Source organism: Oncorhynchus masou, chromosome 17, assembly GCF_036934945.1.
Source record: "Oncorhynchus masou masou isolate Uvic2021 chromosome 17, UVic_Omas_1.1, whole genome shotgun sequence".
Classification (NCBI taxonomy): Eukaryota; Metazoa; Chordata; class Actinopteri; order Salmoniformes; family Salmonidae; genus Oncorhynchus; species Oncorhynchus masou.
Window position 1 is genome coordinate 18,905,520 of NC_088228.1, and position 23,294 is coordinate 18,928,813.

At 43.9% G+C, this 23,294-nt stretch overlaps 2 protein-coding genes across 5 annotated transcripts in view; both read left to right on the forward strand.

Annotated features, from left to right (window-relative positions):
• LOC135558645 (cyclin-Y-like) overlaps positions 1–15,253 on the forward strand; it is a 37,077-nt gene extending 21,824 nt beyond the window's left edge. Inside the window, exons 3-13 of one of the 4 annotated variants that reach the window (XM_064992615.1) lie at positions 6,731–6,805; positions 7,939–7,959; positions 8,700–8,734; positions 8,868–8,891; positions 9,253–9,347; positions 9,451–9,486; positions 9,604–9,661; positions 9,788–9,907; positions 11,341–11,507; positions 11,802–11,964; positions 12,296–15,253. In XM_064992615.1, the coding sequence (XP_064848687.1) occupies positions 6,731–6,805; positions 7,939–7,959; positions 8,700–8,734; positions 8,868–8,891; positions 9,253–9,347; positions 9,451–9,486; positions 9,604–9,661; positions 9,788–9,907; positions 11,341–11,507; positions 11,802–11,964; positions 12,296–12,412 (911 nt within the window). In that variant the 3' untranslated portion in view covers positions 12,413–15,253. The remainder of the gene's footprint in view (positions 1–6,730; positions 6,806–7,938; positions 7,960–8,699; positions 8,735–8,867; positions 8,892–9,252; positions 9,348–9,450; positions 9,487–9,603; positions 9,662–9,787; positions 9,908–11,340; positions 11,508–11,801; positions 11,965–12,295) is intronic. The other 3 variants (XM_064992616.1, XM_064992617.1, XM_064992618.1) reach the window with 3 other exon arrangements.
• Positions 15,254–15,353: 100 nt separating this feature from the next.
• On the forward strand, positions 15,354–17,818 carry LOC135558644 (gap junction delta-4 protein-like). Its single transcript, XM_064992614.1, has 2 exons — positions 15,354–16,339; positions 16,632–17,818. The coding sequence occupies exons 1-2, from the start codon at positions 16,276–16,278 to the stop codon at positions 17,816–17,818; spliced, it is 1,251 nt and encodes a 416-aa protein (XP_064848686.1). The 5' UTR covers positions 15,354–16,275.
• The last annotated feature ends 5,476 nt before the right edge of the window (positions 17,819–23,294 follow it).

Below are 23,294 nucleotides of genomic sequence, written 5' to 3' on the forward strand. Positions count from 1 at the left end.
TAAAATGTGAGGTTTTGTCACACAACACAATACCACAGATGTCTCTTGTTGAGGGAGCGTCTAATTGGCATGCTGAGTGCAGGAATGTCCACCAGAGACGTTAGCAGAGAATTGAATGTTCATTTCTCGGCCATAAGCCGCCTCCAATGTCTTTTTAGAGAATTTGGTAGTACATCCAACCGGCCTCACAACCGCAGGCCATGTGTATGGCGTCGTGTGGGCGAGCGGTTTGCGGATATTAACATTGTGAATAGAGTGCCCCATGGTGGGATTATGGTTTGGGCAGGCATAAACTATGGACAATGAACACAATTGGATTTTATCGCTTGGCAATTGAATGCACAAAAATACCGCAACGAGATCCTGAGGCCCATTTACTTTAGAGGTATCTGTAACCAACAGTTGCCTATCTGTATTCCCAGTCATTAAATCAATAGATTAGGGCCTAATGAATGTATTTCAATTGACTGATTTCCTCATATGAACTGTAAAATCTTTGAAATTGTTGCATGTTGGTTTATGTTTTTGTTAAGTGTCATTTGAAAAATGAGTTGTCAGGAGTAGGTAGCGACATAAGTAGATAAGTAAACAGTGATATGACTAAAGCGTTAACCAGTGTCATTTTAGTAACTAGACAGGTATTTACCTCGCCATGGTTGCAAGGTCTTCTCATTTTATTTTGTTCCTTGCTGTAGAAGGAGCAGGCTTGCCACAGATGGTGTCTCAGCTGCATTAGATCCTACTGCTTGACAACCTGCTGTCTGACAACAGAATTATACTCAGAGTAAGAAAAGAAGGACAGTGTCAGATTGAGACAGAGGGAAAGAGGTAGACCTACGATGCTGATTATCTCTCTGTCAGTTCAGTTGTCAGTGGTGTTGAGCCATGTCTCAGCTGACTCTCTCTCATGGAGCCCAGAAACGGGTGTGGCTGCATACTCTGTGATAGCATAGGCTGCTGTTCCCCTCTCTCTGCCCCTAGCTCTATGGTAGTGCTCTGTAGTGGTGCTCTATGGTAGTGCTCTGTAGTGGTGCTCTATGGTAGTGCTCTATGGTCGTGCTCTGTAGTGGTGCTCTGTAGTGGTGCCCTGTGGTAGTGATCTGTAGTGGTGCCCTGTGGTAGTGATCTGTAGTGGTGCCCTGTGGTAGTGATCTGTAGTGGTGCCCTGTGGTAGTGATCTGTAGTGGTGCCCTGTGGAAGTGCTCTTTAGTGGTGCCCTGTGGTAGTGATCTGTAGTGGTGCTCTATGGTAGGGCTCTTTAGTGGTGCCCTGTGGTAGTGATCTGTAGTGGTGCCCTGTGGTAGTGATCTGTAGTGGTGCCCTGTGGTAGTGATCTGTAGTGGTGCCCTGTGGTAGTGATCTGTAGTGGTGCTCTATGGTAGGGCTCTTTAGTGGTGCCCTGTGGTAGTGATCTGTAGTGGTGCCCTGTTGTAGTGATCTGTAGTGGTGCCCTGTGGAAGTGCTCTGTAGTGGTGCCCTGTGGTAGTGATCTGTAGTGGTGCCCTGTGGTAGTGATCTGTAGTGGTGCCCTGTGGTAGTGATCTGTAGTGGTGCCCTGTGGTAGTGATCTGTAGTGGTGCTCTATGGTAGGGCTCTTTAGTGGTGCCCTGTGGTAGTGATCTGTAGTGGTGCCCTGTTGTAGTGATCTGTAGTGGTGCCCTGTGGAAGTGCTCTGTAGTGGTGCCCTGTGGAAGTGCTCTGTAGTGGTGCCCTGTGGTAGTGATCTGTAGTGGTGCCCTGTGGAAGTGCTCTGTAGTGGTGCTCTATGGTAGTGATCTGTAGTGGTGCCCTGTTGTAGTGATCTGTAGTGGTGCCCTGTGGAAGTGCTCTGTAGTGGTGCCCTGTGGTAGTGATCTGTAGTGGTGCCCTGTGGAAGTGCTCTGTAGTGGTGCCCTGTTGTAGTGATCTGTAGTGGTGCCCTGTGGTAGTGATCTGTAGTGGTGCCCTGTGGTAGTGATCTGTAGTGGTGCCCTGTTGTAGTGATCTGTAGTGGTGCTCTATGGTAGGGCTCTTTAGTGGTGCCCTGTGGTAGTGATCTGTAGTGGTGCCCTGTGGTAGTGATCTGTAGTGGTGCTCTATGGTAGGGCTCTTTAGTGGTGCCCTGTGGTAGTGATCTGTAGTGGTGCCCTGTGGTAGTGATCTGTAGTGGTGCTCTATGGTAGGGCTCTTTAGTGGTGCCCTGTGGTAGTGATCTGTAGTGGTGCCCTGTGGTAGTGATCTGTAGTGGTGCCCTGTGGTAGTGATCTGTAGTGGTGCCCTGTGGTAGTGATCTGTAGTGGTGCCCTGTGGTAGTGCTCTGTAGTGGTGCTCTATGGTAGTGCTCTGTAGTGGAGCTCTGTGGTAGTGCTCTGTGGTAGTGCTCTGTAGTGGTGCTCTGTGGTAGAGGTCTTCATGGGTCCAAAAAGTTGGATATGTTCCGTAATGGACCTGGGGCTTTCCTACCTGGACCAGATATGCATAAATACATGTTTTAAATATAGAGACCCGCGAGAGGGAGAGAGGTGCCGTTCCAGCAGGCACAGAGGGGCCGTACTGTGAGCGAGTGACACGGGGAGGAGGGAGTGAGATGCTCTAGTAGGTTATTTATCATCAAATACTATTTACCTGCATCAAACCGGGAGAAGCTAGCTAACTAGGCTAACTGAGGCTGCAGTGCATGTGCTTTCTCATCCTACAGTTACAAATAACAATTCCATTCAGAATATTAAGTAGCAGCCTACCTGTTGACTCCTGGTAGTTGTAGCCTCCATTAACTAACCATCTTCCATTGATTAGATATCTCCTCATTTTTGCCCCACACTGAGCGAGGCTCTATGACCGTAGCCTATTGCCGCTTTGATGACTCATGATTGGCAAACAACAAGCTACACGCGCCACGCTCCACTCTCGTGAAAAGCAAGAGGAGCAGCATAAATGATCAAATATCTCTTTCTTTATACACTGCAGCAGTCTCGTTCTGATCTGTATGGTCCCTTCCGGACAAGTCTGTTAAAATTACACATACCCGAGACCCGTGACAATCCGATCAGATCACCGGAAGGAAGGATGGCCGGAAGGAGAGTGACAATCCGATCAGATCACACCTGTGACATTATTTAGAAATCTGGATCCAGACCCGCTCGAGACGCAGATCGGGTCTATACTCTGTGGTGGTGCTCTGAGTGGGCATCAACAGGCATGGAATAAAATGCTAAACTCTCATATCCTTCCTGTCTGCATGCTGTCAGGGATGATGCCAATTCATCTACACTGGAATGTGTCCCAAATGGCACCTCGGGCTCTGGTCAAAAGTAGTGCACTAGGGATTTGCGATGCAACCCACTGTGTACTGCAAAGTGAAAGGGGAAAATGAAGTGTGAACCATCTTTTATTGAAATTGATTGATTACATATAAAATGAATGGATTAAGGTTAATGGATTTACCATATTGTGTACTTGAATCTATTTAAAAACAGTTTTGCTCTACAGAAAAGAGACTTATGTTGGTACCTTGTCCATGGTGCAGAACTGCAGGGTTTTGTTTCTGTCAGAGGATTGCCTGACCCCCTTTCGCTAATTGTGTTCAAGTGACCTCTGCCTCTGAATACCTCCTGGTTCTAATTTCTGAATGTGTTGAAACGTCTCTCAGTGTAATACTATTGGTCTGTGTCCGAAATGGGACCCTATTCCCTATTTAGTGCACTACTTTTGACCTAAGCCCTGTTAGCCCTGGTCAAACGTAGTCCAATATACAGTGAATAGGATGCCATTTCAGACACAACCTGGGTTTCTGTTGCATAAGTGTGCTAAATTGACGGAATGGCCGTGTTTTATGCAAGACTAATCCACACTGTCAGCCCATTTAGAGTTGCCCCACGTCTCAGCGAGCTAACGAAAATTATAACCAAAAGGGCCTCTCTCAGCTCTGGCACACCCCTCCGGGTCAGTTGGACTACAGCCAGCCCAGCATGCTCTCTGTCTGGGTTGCCGCCAGGTCATTACCTCTGCTGCTGACTAACACCTCAGACCTCTTCATCAGCAGCAACAGCACCCCCAGGTCTCTCCACCCATCACAGTAGCCATTTGTTGTATTCAAACAAGATGATAAGAAAAAACAATGAATAAATGACACAAGGCAGAAAGCATATTTTTCCTTTTAACACCCCTCATAGCAACTCCTTTGCAGCTTGTCATTGACTGTCCAGTTCTGTGGTATGTTGTTCTGTAATCTACTGGCTGGGTCTGGGTCTGCCTGCCAGGGGAAGGGATACAGTAGAGCTGTGTGCATACCAAATGGCACCCTATTCCCTTTATAGTGCACTACTTTTAACCAGGGCCCAATAGTGCACTATATAGGGTGCTGTTTGGGCCACTGTAGGAGACCTCCCTGCATTCCTGGCAGTTCTTTATTCAGAATTTACCAGAAAAGGCTCTTCAAGGTACTCCATTTCAGTACAAGGCAATCTTCGAGGGACTTTTCTCACTCTTGAGTATGAAGTTGGCTTAGCTTTGTGGTTTGAGTTTATTCTATTCAATTATTTAAGGTAGTACCAATAGTCCTGTTGTTTGAGCATGAAACCCCCATTTCCAGGTGCTGTTGAGGTGTTGTTGTTGTGGTGCTGTTGAGGTGTTATTGAGCTGTTGTTGAGGTTTTGTTGTTGAGCTGTTGTTGAGGTGTTGTTGTTGAGGTGTTGTTGTTGAGCTGTTGTTGAGCTGTTGTTGTTGAGGTGTTGTTGTGGTGGTGCTGTTGAGGTGTTGTTGTGGTGGTGCTGTTGAGGTGTTGTTGTGGTGGTGCTGTTGAAGTGGTGTTGTTGTGTTGTTGTGGTGGTGCTGTTGAGGTGTTGTTGTGGTGGTGTTGTTGAGGTGGTGCTGTTGAGGTGTTGTTGTGGTGGTGCTGTTGTGTTGTTGAGGTGGTGCTGTTGAGGTGTTGTTGTGGTGGTGTTGTTGAGGTGCTGTTGTTGTGGTGCTGTTGTTGTTGTGCTGTTGAGGTGCTGTTGTTGTGGTGCTGTTGTTGAGGTGTTGTTGTTGAGGTGTTGTTGTTGAGGTGTTGTTGTTGTGGTGCTGTTGTTGTTGTTGTGTTGTTGAGGTGTTGTTGTTGTTGTGGTGCTGTTGAGGTGTTGTTGAGGTGCTGTTGCCTCTGGAAAAGTAACTCTGTGAGGGCTAGAGTAGCGTTCAATGGTATCAAATGTATATTTTGACACATTGCAGACATTTTCATGGAGACTTCATTATGATACACAGTCCAAATTAATGGTAGCTATAGTGGCTTATTAGTATCCTTCAGTACCTTTTTCTTCATTAGGGTAATTTACCATACTATAGCATATGTATAGCATATGAGTGTAACTATTTGTTTGATGTGAGACATGAGCGCCCATCCATAGCTCATATACAGTGGGGCAAAAAAGTATTGTTTTCCACCATCATTTGCAAATAAATTCATAAAAAATCCTACAATGTGATTTTCTGGATTTTTTCCCTCATTTTGTCTGTCATAGTTGAAGTGTACCTATGATGAAAATTACAGGCCTCTCTCATCTTTTTAAGTGGGAGAACTTGCACAATTGGTGGCTGACTAAATACTTTTTTTGCCCCACTGTACCCAGGCCGTGATGTAGATAATGCCCTGAATCACAAAGCATGAATCATTCTTCAATGTCTCAGTGAGAGTGAAGAGAAACAAACAATTTATATATGAGTACTAGAGGGGACAGCAGATAACACAAACAACACACAGGGCTCTGGTCAAAAGTAGTGCACTATGGAATAGGGAATAGGCTGTCATTCAGGACGCATCCTATGGCGCTTCACTGTTAAGGCAGCTCACTCTTTCATTTCCTATAGCCTATGTGACTGTGTCCCCTGTGTTTTTCAGAAAAGCTGTTAATTAGTGTTTTAATTATATGATTATTAATAATCACTGTAGGCAGGTGAGAGACAATTAATGCTTGATCCGAAAATGTGGTCGGAGGCTCCGTGTTGATGGTGTGACGCAATTGCGAAGCCTCCGGAGGCATGCAGAGGCCAAATTGAGCTTCATACCGCACTACCGTGTGTCTCTCAGAATGTGTAACAATGCAGAGGACTCCGTATAGCTCCACATTGACATGATTGGTTGATGGTAGGTGAGGGCAGGAGGTCCTGTATAAACACAGACTCATCTCCTTGACAACTTCCTTCACAACAGCTCTATGTGTATGACACATATAGCCTCCTGTCTGTCTATGGAGTCCATCTGAACTGTACTGTGCTGGTTTGGATATTTTATTTTCACATTGTCCTTTCCAGTACGCTTCCAGCAACTATCGTGGATGTGTAATCAGGCCAGCCCAGTACAGCTCAGCTTGGTTTGGCCCTATTGTGTGAGTTAGGCATGTGGCTATGTTCTGTCTGATGCCATATACTGGCTGGATGAGTTAACAACGAGGCTAATGCATGGATGAGAGAGAAACTTTTGGTATAAATGTAACCTTTGAAATGATGTCATCTCACCCCTACATTTTGGCGGTCAGTTGTAAGTTGCATGTGTTTGTCTACAATGAAATGTTTTCATATTCAACAAGAGGGTGTTTTTCTCTCTCTTGCAAAACATTTGTGTTGTAACTTGAGGAACTCCACACATCTGATCCGACAGGTTAATATTTAGTGTCTCAAATAGCATCCTATTCCCTGTACCGGGGCCCTAAAGTGAAGGGAATAGGGTGTTCTATTCAGCAACTGACAGAGTGATTGATTGTCTTTGTTTTCTCAGAGCTGAACATGGAGTACAACCCCTCTGACCATCCTCGGGCCAGCACAATATTCCTCAGCAAATCTCAGACGGATGGTGAGTGGCTCTCAATCAATCAATAAAAAATTACGAATCTTTGACGTCACTCAACGGGTGCATTTAACTTGGGCATACTGGTAGGCCCTGTACTCCACATTCAGGACTTTAGCTAAAACCAGGATTGCGTCCCAAATGGCACTCTATTCAAATGGCACTCTATGCCCTACATAGTGCACTAGTTTTGACCAGAGCCCTATGGACCCTGGTCAAAAATAGTGCACTATATAGGGAACAGGGTGCCATTGGGGACGTATCAGGGTTTCTTCCTGACCATGTGACCTGACCAAGAAAACACACAGATTTATCAGGGAAAACTCATGGATACTGGCAATACAGTATAACCTCTGTATTATGTTATAAAGTAGGATATTCCCAGATCACAAGACTGCTTCCAGTGAACACAGCCAGCTCAGCTCTGTGTGGTAATGTATGCCTTGCCCTGGGGTGTTTCCCTAGAAGTACTACAGTATCTACAGCCTCTGGGATTCTCATCCTATCACACTGTTTTTCACTGATAATGTAAGGGTTTTCCTCTGGTGAAGGAGAAGCGGACCAAAATGCAGCGTGGTGGTTATTCATGTTCTTTAATAAAGGAACTAGACATGAACTAACTAAACAATAAATGTGCGAAAACCTAAACAGTCCTATCTGGTGCAAACACAGAGACAGGAACAATCACCCACAAACACACAGTGAAACCCAGGCTACCTAAATGTGGTTCCCAATCAGAGACAATGACTAACACCTGCCTCTGATTGAGAACCATATCAGGCCAGACATAGAAATAGACAAACAAGACATCCAACATAGAATGCCCACTCAGATCATACCTTGACCAACCAAAACATAGAAACATACAAAGCAAACTATGGTCAGGGTGTGACAGATAAATCTTTCCACTTTACTCGGAAGGATTTTAGAACAACACAGTGATTCTAGGAACTTTGAGTCATGCTTAGCTATGTTATACTGTAATAAGACAGTATTAGCATAGCAGGTTAGGTGACACCATTGTCCAGGATAGAAGCTACATTTGATACATACTATTGTATTAAAGTGAGAGCCAGTGATAGTTGTGTTTTTGAGTTGAACCGGTAAATTAAGTAGATGGCTTTTGGTTTGTTTTTCAGTGGAGTTGTCCAGCAAAAATGGTGAGTAGTGTATAGGTACAGTAATACTGAGTGCTTCTGTTTCCCCCTAGCTGTGGAGTAATGTCTGCCTCTAATACTCTCTGTTCATAACCAGTCACCAGCCCTAACCATAATGAATCATCTCTGATAGTGTGATATTAACCACTTTGTCCTCTTTGTGCACACTTGGATACGCTTCTCGCTGTACAGTATGTTGCAAATAACGCATTTAGGGTCCATAGAAGCGTTGCTGTTTCAGTGCAGAATGTCTTGCTGACCATGCTGAAACTCTCATCGACCATTGTGCTTTTTCCTATTGCTTACACAATCTCTAGGACAGTGGTATTGTAACTTTTTCAGCAGTGACCCCATTTTTTTCACCAGAATTTCTGGGGACCCCATTTTTTTGGCGACGAATTTCTTGCAAACCCACCCCATCCCAAATCTAATGACAAAACCTGTGCATTTAGATTTTACATCAACAAATAACCTTCAACTCATTACATTTTCATCTCTTATCAACCAATAAATACATTTACTCAATAACATTTTATTTTTCAAAATGTATCTTTCTCAAAAACATTTGTATATTGTCCCATAAAATAACCTGTACTCTTAATTTTTTGTAAAAACAAACTATTATCATTTTGGCGACCCCACTGCAGTTCGTGACCCCGACATTGAATACCGCTGCTCTAGGACAATGCTGATAACAAAGGATAAAAGCCTTTCTCAATCTTTCTCTTCTTATCTCTGTTTAGTGCGTGAAAAAAGAAAGAGCCTCTTCATCAATCATGTGAGTATTAAATACGAATGAAATATAGATTCAGGCTAATATATTATTTCCTTATATTGGACAGTTAGTCTTTGTAACGGATTTATAATAATGTATGAATTGCCCATGGTAATTCTTTATATTGTTTTACAAGTTAACACACATTGACGAGTCAAAGGTAATGTACAACATTATTTATGTGTGTCCTCCATGGATCCATTTCATTGCTACTCATGTGACATCATGTTAAATTCATATAGTGAGGGCTGACTTGCATCATTCATGGTAATGTGTTAGGGGTGAAGGACCCTCTGCATTATTGACAATGATTAGCAATCTTTAAATAGTGAATACACAATTATGTCTTAATTTGCCACGCATGTCCATCGCATGCTACATTTGAGGAGGTAGCCTCAGTAGAAACCTTATTTAATGTATCAATATGCCCTCTAGTAACAACATGCCCTCGACTAATGGTCAGCTTCTATAATTGCAGCAATGTAGAGATGTGTATTTGTAATTCTATTTCATTATTATAGCATGGATCAACTAGAAGAAAACACAGCTCCTGTTCCACCATCTTCCTGGATGACAACACAGTCAGTCAGCCCAATCTTAAATTCACCATTAAATGGTGAGTGTATGTCCCAGTTCCGTTTACATGGGTTGACCTATGGGACAGACAGAAAGTACTGGTTGTGACAAATGCTTTAACAGCTACCCTTCTTTCTTTACAGTGTATCTCTTGCAATATATTACCATATCAAGAATAGGTAAGAATACTCTTATCACTGTGAGCAAGCAATGCCTTGAATGGAGAGTTTGGTTAGCTAGTGTAACAGTCCAGAAAAACATTTGACCTTTGAGCGTTCCTGAATGACCTGTTTCAGGGACACAGATGGAGGAATGCGGCAAGACATTTTTGACGAGAAGCTTCACCCTCTCTCGGTAACAGCCAATGCAATCAGTTCCTGTATTCATATTGACCCACTATGTGTGTGTGTATGAATCTATACATGTAGTTTTATACAGTGACCATGTTCGTATTGCCTTCATGTTCTTCTACTCTCTCAGAAATCTGAAGTGCCGTCTGACTATGACAAACACGACCCTGAGCAGAAGCAGATCTACCGCTTCGTCCGGACGCTGTTCAGCGCTGCTCAGCTCACTGCAGAATGTGCCATTGTTACACTGGTAAAGGAGGGGGACTGGTTGACTCCATTGTTTGCGTCCCAAATGGCACCTGACCCTATACCCTACATAGTGCACTACTTTTGACCAGGTAGCTTACCAATGGGACACTTGTTTCATCAGAGGTGTCATAAATTAGACCTATACATTTTTAGAAAAGTAAATTCTCAACTCGTCTGACACCTCAGACAGGGCAGACAGAACTCTCCACCAAGTTATTCTCTCCCCTTTAGCTACAGCCTTTTATGTTTGATCAACTGGTGTCTTGTTGGTTACTGCCTGTCTGTCTAACATTGGTCAGACACGGGCTTGGAGTGTTCCCATCTCAGGCTGATCATCATGTGAGTCAGTCTGTCAGAGGCTGCTAACTAGCCTGTGGTTGCTTCCCAAATGTCACCCTTTCCCCTATTTAGTGCACTTCTTTTGACCAAGACCTATATAGGGAATTGGGATGCAGGCCAATTCTGTCAGAAGAAACCTCCTAACTAGCCCGTGTCTGGGCGGCTGGCAGCCAGTGTCAGAGCCAGTGATATTCACTGACATGAGCAGCAGTGGAGGAAAATTAGGCCAACCGCCAGGGGCCAAAGCCAGTTAGCCACTGTGTCCTCTACTGCACGAATGTACAGTAAAAGGCCTGGGTCTACTACTCTACTGCCAGAGGAACACACAGATGGTCTGCAGCCAGAGCAGAGCTAACGTCAGCATCACAGAAGCACATTCTCCACACACCAAGTGACATTTCGATGCACCAATGTTGTGGCCTTGTCTTCAATTTACACACATCCTTGTCTTCTCTCAGGAGGTCATCCTGAGAGGGCCCTGGGGGCTGAGGGGGAGGGAGGGAGGGAGGATGGCCCTGGGGACTGAGGGGGAGTAGGGGGAGGGAGGGAGGGAGGATGGCCCTGGGGGCTGAGGGGGAGGGAGGGAGGGAGGATGGCCCTGGGGACTGAGGGGGAGTAGGGGGAGGGAGGGAGGGAGGCCCTGGGGACTGAGGGGGGCTGTGTGGGAGTAGGGGTGAGGGGGAGTGGGATGGATGAGGGATCGGGGGCTGTGTGTGATTAGGGGGAGGGAGGAGGGATGGGCGGACTGTGTGTGAATAGGGGGGAGCTGAGGGGGGCTATGTGGGAGTGAAGAGAGGGAGGGAGGGATAGGGGGCTGTATGGGAGTAGGGGTGAGGGATGGAGGAGGGATGGGGGGTGGTGTGCCTCGGGTGAGAAGAGGTGGGTTAAGAGGGATATCACTGGAGGTTACTGTATGAATCAAGCTTCAGATACGGGTCACATTAGTAATATGGCTCTGCGTGTGCCGCGCATTATCAGGAGATGAACATGCTATTCAGACAATACGGTGTTATATGGGAAGCAGACAATATCACAAAGTTAGTTGCCTCAATTACCTCGTGACTTTAGTATTCATTTTCCCACGGTGTTTTTCAGGTGTACGTTGAGAGGCTACTGACGTATGCAGAGATAGACATTGGCCCAGAGAACTGGAAGCGTATGGTACTGGGAGCCATCCTGCTGGCCTCTAAGGTCTGGGACGACCAGGCTGTGTGGAACGTAGACTACTGCCAGATCCTCAAAGACATCACCGTGGAGGACATGTAAGAAGAAAATATATCAGGGACTCTTCTGCTGGCTCATTTCAGCTGCCCTGTTTTGCTGCTCACATTTAGTGTGTACACAGTGTTTCTGGAAAGCTCAGACTTTACTGACTTACTGTAGGTCTGACACTGGACCACATTGTGAAATCAAAACCATGTACTGTACATTCAACAATTCGTTTTTACACTGATGTTTTGGATATGTGCCCCTAATATGTTGGTGTCGATCTCTAGGACAGTGAGTTGAGTGCCATCAATTGTGAAAAACATATATTCTCAATTTTTTCTCAACAGGAACGAGCTGGAGCGTCAGTTTCTGGAGCTTTTGCAGTTCAACATCAACGTTCCATCAAGTGTTTATGCCAAGTATTACTTTGACCTGCGCTCACTGTCAGAGACCAACAACCTGAGCTTCCCTCTGGAGCCCCTGAGCCGGGACAAAGCCCAGAGACTAGAGGTGAGCCACTGCTCAATTTAGCTGTCTATCAATAACTATATTTATTTAGAAAGCCCTTTTTACATTAGCAGCTGTCACAAGGTGATTTTACAGTAGCCTGGCCAAGACCTCAAGAGAAGCAGAGGCTATGCAGTAGAGTGTAGGCTGGGTTACTGTAGAGCACTTTGTGTCAACGGCTGATCTGAAAATGTCTTGTGTTGATGGCAGCTGATCCTCTGAATAGTCTTGGTTTAACACTTTAACTACATCTTTTAGTCTATGCCTGAAGGGCAGTAACAATTCTGTTCCAGCGAGTTTGTTTATCGATCCATCATGTTTGTTGCTCCTGCAGGCGATCTCAAGGTTATGTGACGACAAGTACAAGGATGCCAGGAGAGCTGCCAAGAAGCGCTCAGCGAGCGTGGACAATCTGGTCGGGGTGCGATGGGTCCCTGCCATCCTTTCCTAACAACCAGGAACATAGACCACACCTGAGACTGGGCCTGAGACTGGGCCTGAGGCTGGGCTTGAGGCTGGGCCTGAGACTGGGCCTGAGGTTGGGATAGAGGCCAGCATGGTAAAATTCCCAAAATTCCCAGGTTTTCCAGAATACCTGATTGGAGGATTCCCGATTTCCTGCTGATTCCGGGAATCATCCAATCTGGATTCCTGGGGAATTTTGGAAAAGTTATCCGAATTCTGCAACCCGGACCTGGATAGACAGACTGACCTTGTCACAGATAGATGCCTTCACAGTGCCTCCGCTCCTGTAACACAGGGAAGAGTTCTCTATAGGACTGGTAGTTCACTGACTGTTAAGAGTAAGAAAAATGAAAGCTTCTTTGTGATACAACATAACAGATGACTGTTAAGAGATCTCATGACATCACAGTTTTCTGTGGACAGAAGCAGCCAGGTGACCATCAAGACCATCAGAAGTAGCCAGCCAACCATCACTGTGGAAACATTAGCTTTATGCGGTGTAGCAGCAAACCAACAGAGAAGTTGTCAGAAAACAACATTTCAGTGTCATTTGACCTCTTTTCCTGGGTCGTCCCAAACGAAAGAAAAAGGACTGAAACGGTTGGATGACCTGAACTTGTCCATTAAGAAACGGTTTCCGTTGAAAACGTTTTGCTATGGCGTGCACTAATGAATATGATCATGGGTCCTCGACTGTCCAAGCTGGCGTGGCACGACAGACAGTTGGTTGCCTTTGGAGATGGTTCTGTAGCTTTTGGTGAAAGGGTTTATTTTCATTTTGTGTTCATAAGGTTGTTTTCACTGTCTACTGCTATAGCCGACCAAACCCAAGTACCTGCAGACATCATTTGATCAGGTAAAACAGCATTCTAGCTGTGCAGGCGTTTCTACTGGAGATCTACATTCAAATTCCAGAAACATTTAGTTCTTAATGAACACAATTATTTTGTTTATGTTCAAACAAGTTGACCAAATTACTTTACTACCCACTGGGCAAAAACTGGTTGAATCAACATGGTTTCCGCATAATTTCAACAAAACAAATCAATGTGATGATGTTGAATCAATGTGGAAAACTGATTGGATTTGAAAAAAGTATTTTTTTCACTGAACTTTTAACCTAAACTTTTTATGTAAATAAGAAATAGACGTTGAACTGACGTCTGTGCCCAGTGGGTACCTTTCCACTAGTATATCTCCCTAGTTACTGTACATCCCAATACTCAGAATGTTATATTCAGATCTGCAGCTAAATTCATCAATGATTTACTACATGGCCAAATGTATGTGGACACCCCCTCAAATTCGTGGATTCGGCTATTTCTAGACACATCTCTTGATGACAGGTGTATAGAATTGAGCACACAGACAAACATTGGCAGCAGAATGGCCTTACTGAAAAGCTCAGTGACTTTCAATGTGGCAACGTCATAAGAAGCCACCTTTCCAACAATTCAGTTTGTCAAATTTCTGCCCTGTTAGAGCGTCCTTGGTCAACTTTAAGTGCTGTTATTGTGAAGTGGAAACATCAAGGAGCAACAATGGCTCATCCACAAAGTGGTAGGCCACACAACCTCACAGAAAGGGACCGCTGAGTGCTGAAGCGCGTAACGCGTAAAAATCGTCTGTCCTCGGTTGTAACATTCACTACTGATTTCCAAACTGCCTCTGGAAGAACGTCAGCACAAGAACTCGTTGGGAGCTTCATGAAATCGGTTAATATGGCCGAGAAGCCGCAAACAAGCCTAAGATCACCATGCGCAATGCCAAGTGTCGGCTGGAGGGGTGTAAAGCTCACCGCCATTGATCTCTGGTGCAGTGGAAATGTGTTCTCCTGAGGAATTAATCACATTTCACCATCTGGCAGACCAACGGACGAATCTGGGTTTGGCGAATGCCAGGAGAACACTACCTGCCCGAATGCAGAGTGCCAACTGTTAAGTTTGGTGGAGGAGGAATAATGGTCTTGGGCTGTTTTTCATGGTTTGGGCTAGGCCCCTTAGTTCCAGTGAAGGGAAATCTTAACGCTACAGCATACAATGACATTCTAGACGATTCTGTGCTTCCAACTTTGTGGCAACAGTTTGGGGAAGGTCCTTTCCTGTTTCAGCATGACAAAGCGAGGTCCATACAGAAATGGTTTGTCGAGATCAGTGCGGAAGAACTTGACTAGCTTGCACGGAGCCCTGACCTCAACCTCATCGAACACCTTTGGGATGAATTGGAACGCCGACTGAGAGCCAGGCCTATTCAAGAAGAGTGGAGTCTGTTATAGCAGCAAATCGGGGAACAACATTAATGCCCATGATTAATATGTGTCCACATACCTTTGGCCATGTAGTGTAAATGTGAGTGATTTACCTGTGTCATCCACAGGATTCAAAGTAGGTTATATTGACAAGAAGGTGACCAATGAAAGGATAGAAATGGGTTGTCATACTTGATACACCGTGTGAAGCATGACTTGTGTTTTTTATTTTAGAACTCGATGTTTTAAGCTACATTGTTTCTTTATTTGTTTAAGAACAAAAACCTGAACACTGAGCCAACTTCTATATAACATAGCTCCTCCAAACGTTATACAGTTTGATTTTGTCTAATAAATATATTAATATTGTTATATTCATGATCAACTTTTATTTGTGTTTTTTCATTTGTCAAGAAGACCCTACTGACAACTGAAGCACTACAATTGTATGAATTATTTAGAAAATAAACTGTACAGTGTATAATCAAGTATTAAAGTGATGATGCGATCATTAACTTAATTTTGAAATATTTATATGAAGGCGTTGATCCATGTTTGTAATAAAAGAAAATGTCTTTTGATTTTGATTCATTTATTTTTGGGTGAAAAGTATTTGTACAGTTTAGAAATCCAAGAGGACAACACATGAAAGTGTAAGATACACTTATTTCCAAAGCGTTTGTCTGACTGTTGTATTAGTTTATGTTTATATGTGGAGAACTTGTTAGATCACGTGTGTATGCTAATCATTAAATCCCCCTATTAGCAGTCTATTTGTAGCCAATGTGGAATTGCGAGCTAGTTGGCTGTGTGCTAGAAGAGGGACAGAAGCCATACTGTTACAGATCCAACATGTAGCAGCTGTCGTCTTGACATGACCATTAAAATGGCTTCATGGAGATGTAGTCTCGCGTTACCATATCCCCAAAAATGCGTCCTAATAGCACCCAATCCCTATGTAGTCCACTACTTTTGACTAGGGCCCATACGGCTCGGGTAAAAAGCAGTGCACTATATAGGAAATAGCGTGCCATTTGGGATGCACGCCAAGTATCATTAATCACTCTGCTATTTCCGAACGAATGTGAGGAAGCCTGTGTATTGAGGTTAATGGACAGGAGGTCAAGATCACCACCATTTGGGCACAAAGCTACAATTCTCGTTATTGTCCTATAACCTTTAACCTGGTCACCTCAATTCGAATAACATTCTATAATCACAATGCTTCTTTTATGTACACCCGTCCAGTTGTCTTAGTTCAGTGTATTTTGTTGAAATATCCTAGCAATGCTTTGATGGTAACATGATTTGGATGTGATAATAATAGCAGAGAGAGGACCCTGCCTGGCATCACTGAGCTGTTTATAACACTTGAGAGAGATCTATAGTCGAGTAGACACACACTCTGGGGAACTGAGAACTTTCTCTGGAGCCACTTCTCTACAGCCAAATGAGGTACTTGGGTTTTAATCGGACTGATTTGAATTGATTGAGTTGAACTGAACTGGATTGATTGGACTGAAATGGACCCTTGCTGAGTAATCTGGATTGGATCAATACAGACAGGATCTCTATAGGATGAGCTGCTTGTTGTTTTTATCATGGAGAAGTCGGGCCTAATGGAAATACTCTTCATTACTTTCAATCACAACGTCACTTTTCTGGGTAGGTTTTCCTTTCCGCCATGTGGACATGCTGTACTGTATGTAAATGAGCCTGTAGATGCTGTATGTATGGGATAGTTAATGTTACTAACATGAAGATTTTTTTCAAGAGTATCTAACACTAAAATAATGTTTGTTTTACTTGCAATGACTGTGATATGTGGTTGTCTTACCTACCTTAGTTGAATGCACTGACTGGAAGCTGCTCTGGATAAGAGCATCTGCTAAATGACCAAAATGTAAATGTTTAAATGTGTGTGAGTGAATATTTAATTGATTTGCTGTTACTGCAGGGAAGACATGGTTGATCTTGATGGTGGTCCTGAGGTTACTCATCCTCCTGTTCTCTGGCTATCCCCTCTTCCGGAACGAGCAGGAGCACTTTGTGTGCAACACCATCCAGCCAGGCTGTACCAACGTCTGCTTCGACAGTTTTGCTCCCCTCTCCCTCTTCCGCTTCTGGCTGTTCCAACTGATCATGCTCTGTCTCCCTCACCTGATGTTCATCTCTTATATCATCCACAAAGTATCATCAACTCTCCGTATCAGAGGGAACTATTTCTCTGGGAGCAGAAGTCAGACCGGAGCAGGCACTCTGTGCACCCCTCTACACGCTCTACCAAAAGGAACACCTAACTTTGTAAGTGCCTATCTTCTGGATGTGATACTGCGGATTCTGCTGGAGGCAGCGTTCAGTGCCGGCCAGTACTACCTCTATGGCTTCTCTGTCCCCAGGAGCTTCCAGTGTTATGAATTTCTCTGTACGTCCATGGTGGAGTGCTACATATCCAGCCCCACAGAGAAGACCATCATGCTCAACTTCATGCTGGGGGCTGCCTCCCTCTCTCTGCTACTGAACTTGGCAGATCTTGTGTGCTCTGTGCAATGGATGGTGACACAGAGGACCAGGAGAAAGGGCAGACGGTTGATGAAAGGTGGGGTTGGGGAGGACATGGAAGTCCTGTACAACCAGAACCACAAGACCCCCAAAACTGTCCTCAAGAGAGGACAAAGTCACATGGACAAACCAACCTCGAACTGTAACCCAAACGGTGACCTTTCACACAGAAGAGTCAGAATAAAAGATGAGACTGGCGTTAGGGTGGCTGCCCAACCACTGCAGGGGAGCAAGCTGCCGCCGAGGGATGCCAAGATTGAACCACCATTTCACCCCATTCCTATGGGGGCTCCATGGAGCGGGCACTTCCTTCATCCCAACCACATCTCCCGTTCATCTTCCGTCCCTCTCTCCCGGCAGTTAGAGAGAGACCCAGTAGTAGTGTCACGCCAATTTATACCCTCACAAATGTACAGTGGTCGGAGGCATGGCCAGTCCACCATGGTAGACGCAACACTCCTGGAGCAGCATCCTGATAGTGCAGAATCCCGTGATAGGCTCCTGGACGACGTCAACCTGCAGGAAGTAAGGGGCTCCTCAAGCTCTTCCAGCGATTCTTCTTCCTCATCAGATGCTCAGTAAAGTAGATTGTTTTATTTAGACCTATGTAATTCTATGCAAGGCAGCAACATAACAATGGGAGAGCTGTATTTTTTTTAGTTTAACAACTGATGATTTACTTATTACATACACTTAAATTCATTTTTCCCCAAATTGTAATAATAGGCTACATTGCATTTTGCTGTTGTGACTTCACACTTTCAGCTCTACAAATAGAATGTGTTCACTGTATGTGTTTGCTAACAGAATTATAATGGGCGATCCAATTAATGCCAGTTAGTTGACCTTCAAGAGCAATGATGGCCGCACTCCGCTGTTGTTCAGCTCACACGGTCTTTCATTGGGTTCCCAAACAACAGTCAGACAAGACTGACATGCTCCGACTCATCAGAAGCTAAGACCACTTGGAGAACTGAGGGAAACAAAGGAACATTACTCCTCTACCAGGGTGGCATGTAGCCTAGCGGTTAAGAGCGTTGGGCCAGTAACCGAAAGGTCGAATCCCTGAGCCGACTAGGTGAAGAATATGTTGATGTGCCCTTGAGCAAGGCAATTAACCCAAATTGCTCCTGTATGTCACTCTGAAAAACAGTGTCTGCTAAATTAATAAATTGTAAATGTCAGGAGAGGCTTTGCAGGAGGCCAGTGATGGAAAAGTTGAGGTGAATGCAAGCCTACCTACTGTCAACAATGCTGTGGATGTCAGCTCAAGTGTAACTTACATTTAAAAGTCAAACACAATGCGCTGCTCTACAACGTGCCTTGGATTCAATCCTGGCCGAAGCCTTCGTGTTGTTTTGAGTGTAGGAGAGAGCCATTTGTTACATTCAGCATCACCCCTTCAAGGGAAATATAGTTTTCTTTCTAACAAAGATATTTACATATATTTCAGTATGTTGTGCATCCCTGGAAATAATTTAAAAAACAGTTTTGAAAACATACACTATATATACAAAAGTATGTGGACCCCTTCAAATGAGTGGATTTGGCTATTTCAGCCACACCATTGCTGTATAAAATCAAGCACACAGTCATGCAATCTATATAGACACACATTGGCAGTAGATTGGCTGAAGTGCTCAGTGACTTTCAACATGGCACCTTCATAGGATTGACATTTTAGTCATTTAGCAGATGCTCTTATCCAGGGCATCTTACAGTAGTGAGTGCAGACATTTTTCATACTGGTCCCCCGTGGGAATCAAACCCATAACCCTGGCATTGAAATCACCATGCTCTACCAACTAAGCTACAAAGGATGCTATCTTTTGACCAAGTCAGTTGGTCAAATTTCTGCCCTGCTAGAGCTGCGCCAGTCAACAGTAAGCGCTGTTATTGTGAATTGGAAACGTCTAGGAGCAAAAACGGCTCAGCCGCAAAGTGGTAGGCCACTTAAGCTCACAGGATGGGACTGCCGAATGCAGAAGCGCGTAGCAGGTAAAAATCATCTGTCCCCGGTTGCAACAATCATTACTGAGTTCCAAACTGCCTCTGGAAGCAACGTCAGCACAATAACTGTTTGTCGAGAACGTCATGAAATGGGTTTCCATGGCAGAGAAGCCGCACACAAGCCTAAGATCACCATGGGCAGTGCCAAGCGTCAGCTGGAGTGGTATAAAGAACGTCCACATACTTTAGTAGTGTATCTTTTCCAAAAAAAGTGGTCTCTTGGAACAACTTACCCCGGGTAAGTGGGTGATGATGCTGGTAGGTCAAAGGCTAATTAAAGGAATGGGGTTGTGGTATATGCATCTTAAATGTATGCCTACATTCAGATATAGTTGTCTGGGACAGGGATGTTGTTTCGTTTTTCAATTCGTAGGCAAGTTCTCTACATTTATATAATTTGTTTTTTAAGTAATTGTACAGACTATTAAACATTTATGTACACATGGGGCTGCCATAATCATTACCTTGTTTGTTTTAGGGCTCCCGAGTGGTGCAGCTCAGTGCTAGAGGCGTCACTACAGACCCTGGTTCAATTCCAGGCTGTATCACAACCAGCTGTGATTGGGAGTCACATAGGGCGGCACACAATTGAGCCAGCGTTCATTGTATAGGGTTTGGCCGGGGTAGGCTGTCATTGTAAATAGGAATTTGTTCTGACTTGCCTATTTAAGTAAAAATATTTTTAAAGTCCACGAAACAACAGGGTCGCGTAACATCTGAATAAGTGTATGCCATTGTCTTTACTGCCCTCCACTGGTAGATAAATGAAAGTGCAGATACAAGAAAGAACCACTCTGCCAGAGATGAAAAATTCTTAATCCATTTTAAAATACCTATACATACTGTATGTAGATATTTTTCCTTAACTGTAAATTATTTTTATATTTTAAATCATTTTTATTTTCTGAATTTGTTTTGCAAGCATGATGTTTGGTGGGAAAACCACAACAGTGAGTCAGCTCCTACTCAACCTTATTGATTCACTGTTCATATGCATCCCAAATGGCACCCTATCCCTAAATAGTGCATTACTTTTGACCGGAGCCATGTTCATCTGAAAATGATCCAACCCTCACTGGTCATATATGCTGTTGGTACAGTACTCAGATATCATGGTTGACAGAAACTAGTGATAGATTAATATAGGCAGAGAATTCAGCATTGAGCATAAGAGAACATCAAAAATATATATAAAATATCAACCTGTCCTCAAAAAAAAAATGTAAGATTTGGTAAGAAACTCCGTTGTCCTTCATTTAGTATGATACATTACGTTAGGTTACATTATGAATGGAATAGCAGTTGTACAATATCATAGGAATGAGAGGACGTAGAGTATATGTTTTACCTGATCATACAATAAATAGCATACGAATTGGATGTTGTAACTTATAATACATCTTGGAGGACATATAGTATTATAAGTCTTTCTCTGAGACCAGATTGCATGTTGCGAAGAGAATTCAGTAGGATTATATGTTTGTTGTCCTTGGTGACAGAAAAATCCATTCTCACTCCTTGGATGTTGACGTCAGAGTAAATGTAGAGATCACTACATACAATGGACGATTCCCAGCAAGCCTACAGGGTTGTATTCATTATTGCGAACCGTATCAAAACGTAGCAAACTGTTTTGCAACAGAAAACAAAAACAAGCATTTCTTACAGGACAAAGTCATGAAGTCCCTTCCTGTTTTAGTATGTTTTCTTTGTTTGGGGCCTAGTGAATATGACTCTGTTGTGTAATGGAAATAGGTGGAGAGACAGTATACAGGCTATGTATTGAAGAATTAGAAAACACTGTAAGAGTAGAGGCTATATAGAATAGATATGCAAAATTGTTGTTTTTCCTGTATATGGAAATGGAAATGTCATGCATATATTGACTTACTCACAAACTCATACATACACACTTTCACGAACATGGACTGACAGATATAGCCATAACCGTTGACCTTTGCAACCCTCACCTCTAGTCTAATTTTGAGTGATGAATGAACGATGTACAACCCTGTCTGAAGATATAGTGGTAAAGGAATTAGAGAGCCTGCTTCACTGAACATACACTGAACAAACATTTAATCGCAACATGTAAAGTTTTGGTCCCATGTTTTATTACGTCAAATAAAAGTTCCCAGAAATGTTCCATACGCACAAAAAAAAAAAAAATCTCAAACTTTGTGCACAAATTGTTTACATCCTTGTTGGTGAGAATTCCTCCTTTGCCAACATAATCCATCCACCTGACAGGTGTGGCCATAGCCATGAGAAGTATGGGTGCAGAGGGTTCTGCAGCACCCCCTGGAAAATTAGAAGAAAATATATATATTAATAGAAAAAACATTTCTCACAAAGGTAGTGCACTGGGCCTTTAATAGTCATGTATTAGCAGACCGATATAGCAGTCTGCAGCGCCAGCATGGGCAAAAAGATTTGTACAGCACCTTCGGGATCGTCTTAGACCAGCCACCTGGGTAGCTGATGAAACTGTAGGTTTGCACACCCAAAGAATCTCTGCACAAACTGTCAGAAACCGTCTCCGTCCTCACCAGGGTCTTGACCCGACTGTAGTTCAGTTTCATAACCGACTTAAATGGGCAAATGCTCATCTTCGATGGCCACTGGCATGCTGGAGAAGTGTGCTCTTCACGGATGAATCCCGATTTCAACTGTACCATGCAGATGTCAGACGGCCTGTATGGCGTCGTGTGGGCGAGCGGTTTGCTGATGTCAACATCACATCGGGAATAGAGTGCCCCATGGTGGTGGTGGGGTTATGGTATGGGCAGACATAAGCTACGGACGACGAACACAATTGCATTTTATCAATGGCAATTTGAATGCACAAGGATACCGTGAAGAGATCCTGAAGCCCATTGTCGTGCCATTCATCTGCCGCCATCACCTCATGTTTCAGCATAAGCCTGGAAGCTGAAAATGTCCCAGTTCTTCCATGACCTGCATACTCACCAGACACCCATTGAGAACTTTTTGGGATTCTCTGGATCGACTTGTACAACAGCATGTTCCAGTTCTCACCAATATCCAGCAACTTCGCACAGCCAGTGAAGAGGAATGGGACAATATTCCACAGGCCACAATCAATGGACTTACTGACTGCCCTCCCCCAGGTGGTGAGGATAGGCAACAACACATTCGACATGCTGACCCTCAACACGGGGGTGCGTGCTTAGTCCCCTCCTGTACCCCCTGTTCACCCACGACTCCAACACCATTGTTAAGTTTGCTGACGACACGATGGTGGTTGGTCTGGAATCGGAGGGCACGCCCCCATCCACATCAATGGGGCTGTAGTAGAGCAGATCGAGAGCTTCAAGATCCTCGGTGTTAAGATTATCATGGTCCACACACACCAACACGGTCGTGAAGAGGGCACAACAATGCCTCTTCCCCCGCAGGAGGCTGAAAAGATTTGACATGGGCCCTCAGATCTTCAAAGTTCTACAGCTGCACCATCGAGAGCATCTTGACTGGCTCTATCACTGCAATAGCTTCCTGGAATATCTGCATTGATCCATTTTGCACCAACTCGTTTGACTCATCACACGCTGCTGTTACTGTTTATAATCTATCCAGTTTCCTACTCACTTTATCCTTACCTACAGTACCAGTCAAAAGTTTGGACACACTTACTCATTCAAGGTTTATTTTTTATTTTTTACTATTTTCAACATTGTAGAATAATAGTTTCGACATCAAAACTATGAAATAACACAAGGAATCATGTAGTAACCAAAAAGGTGTTAAACAAATCAAAATATATTTGATATTTTAGATTCTTCAAAGTAGCCACCCTTTGCCTTGATGACAGCTTTGCACACGCTTGGCATTCTCTCAACCAGCTTCATGAGGTAGTCACCTTGAATGCATTTCAATTAACAGGAGTGCCTTGTTAAAAGTTCATTGGTGGAATTTATTTCCTTCTTAATGCATTTGAGAAAATTAGTTGTGTTGTGACAAGGTAGGGGTGGTAAACAGAAGGTATTTGGTAAAAGACCAAGTCCATATTATAGCAAAAACCATTCAA

Excerpts from the sequence above, each read along its gene's own strand:
- LOC135558644 (XM_064992614.1), top strand. The coding sequence starts at position 16,276 with ATGGAGAAGTCGGGCCTAATGGAAATACTCTTCATTACTTTCAATCAC. Across the intron at positions 16,340-16,631 it reads TCACAACGTCACTTTTCTGG|GGAAGACATGGTTGATCTTG; the intron begins GTAGGTTTTCCT and ends CTGTTACTGCAG.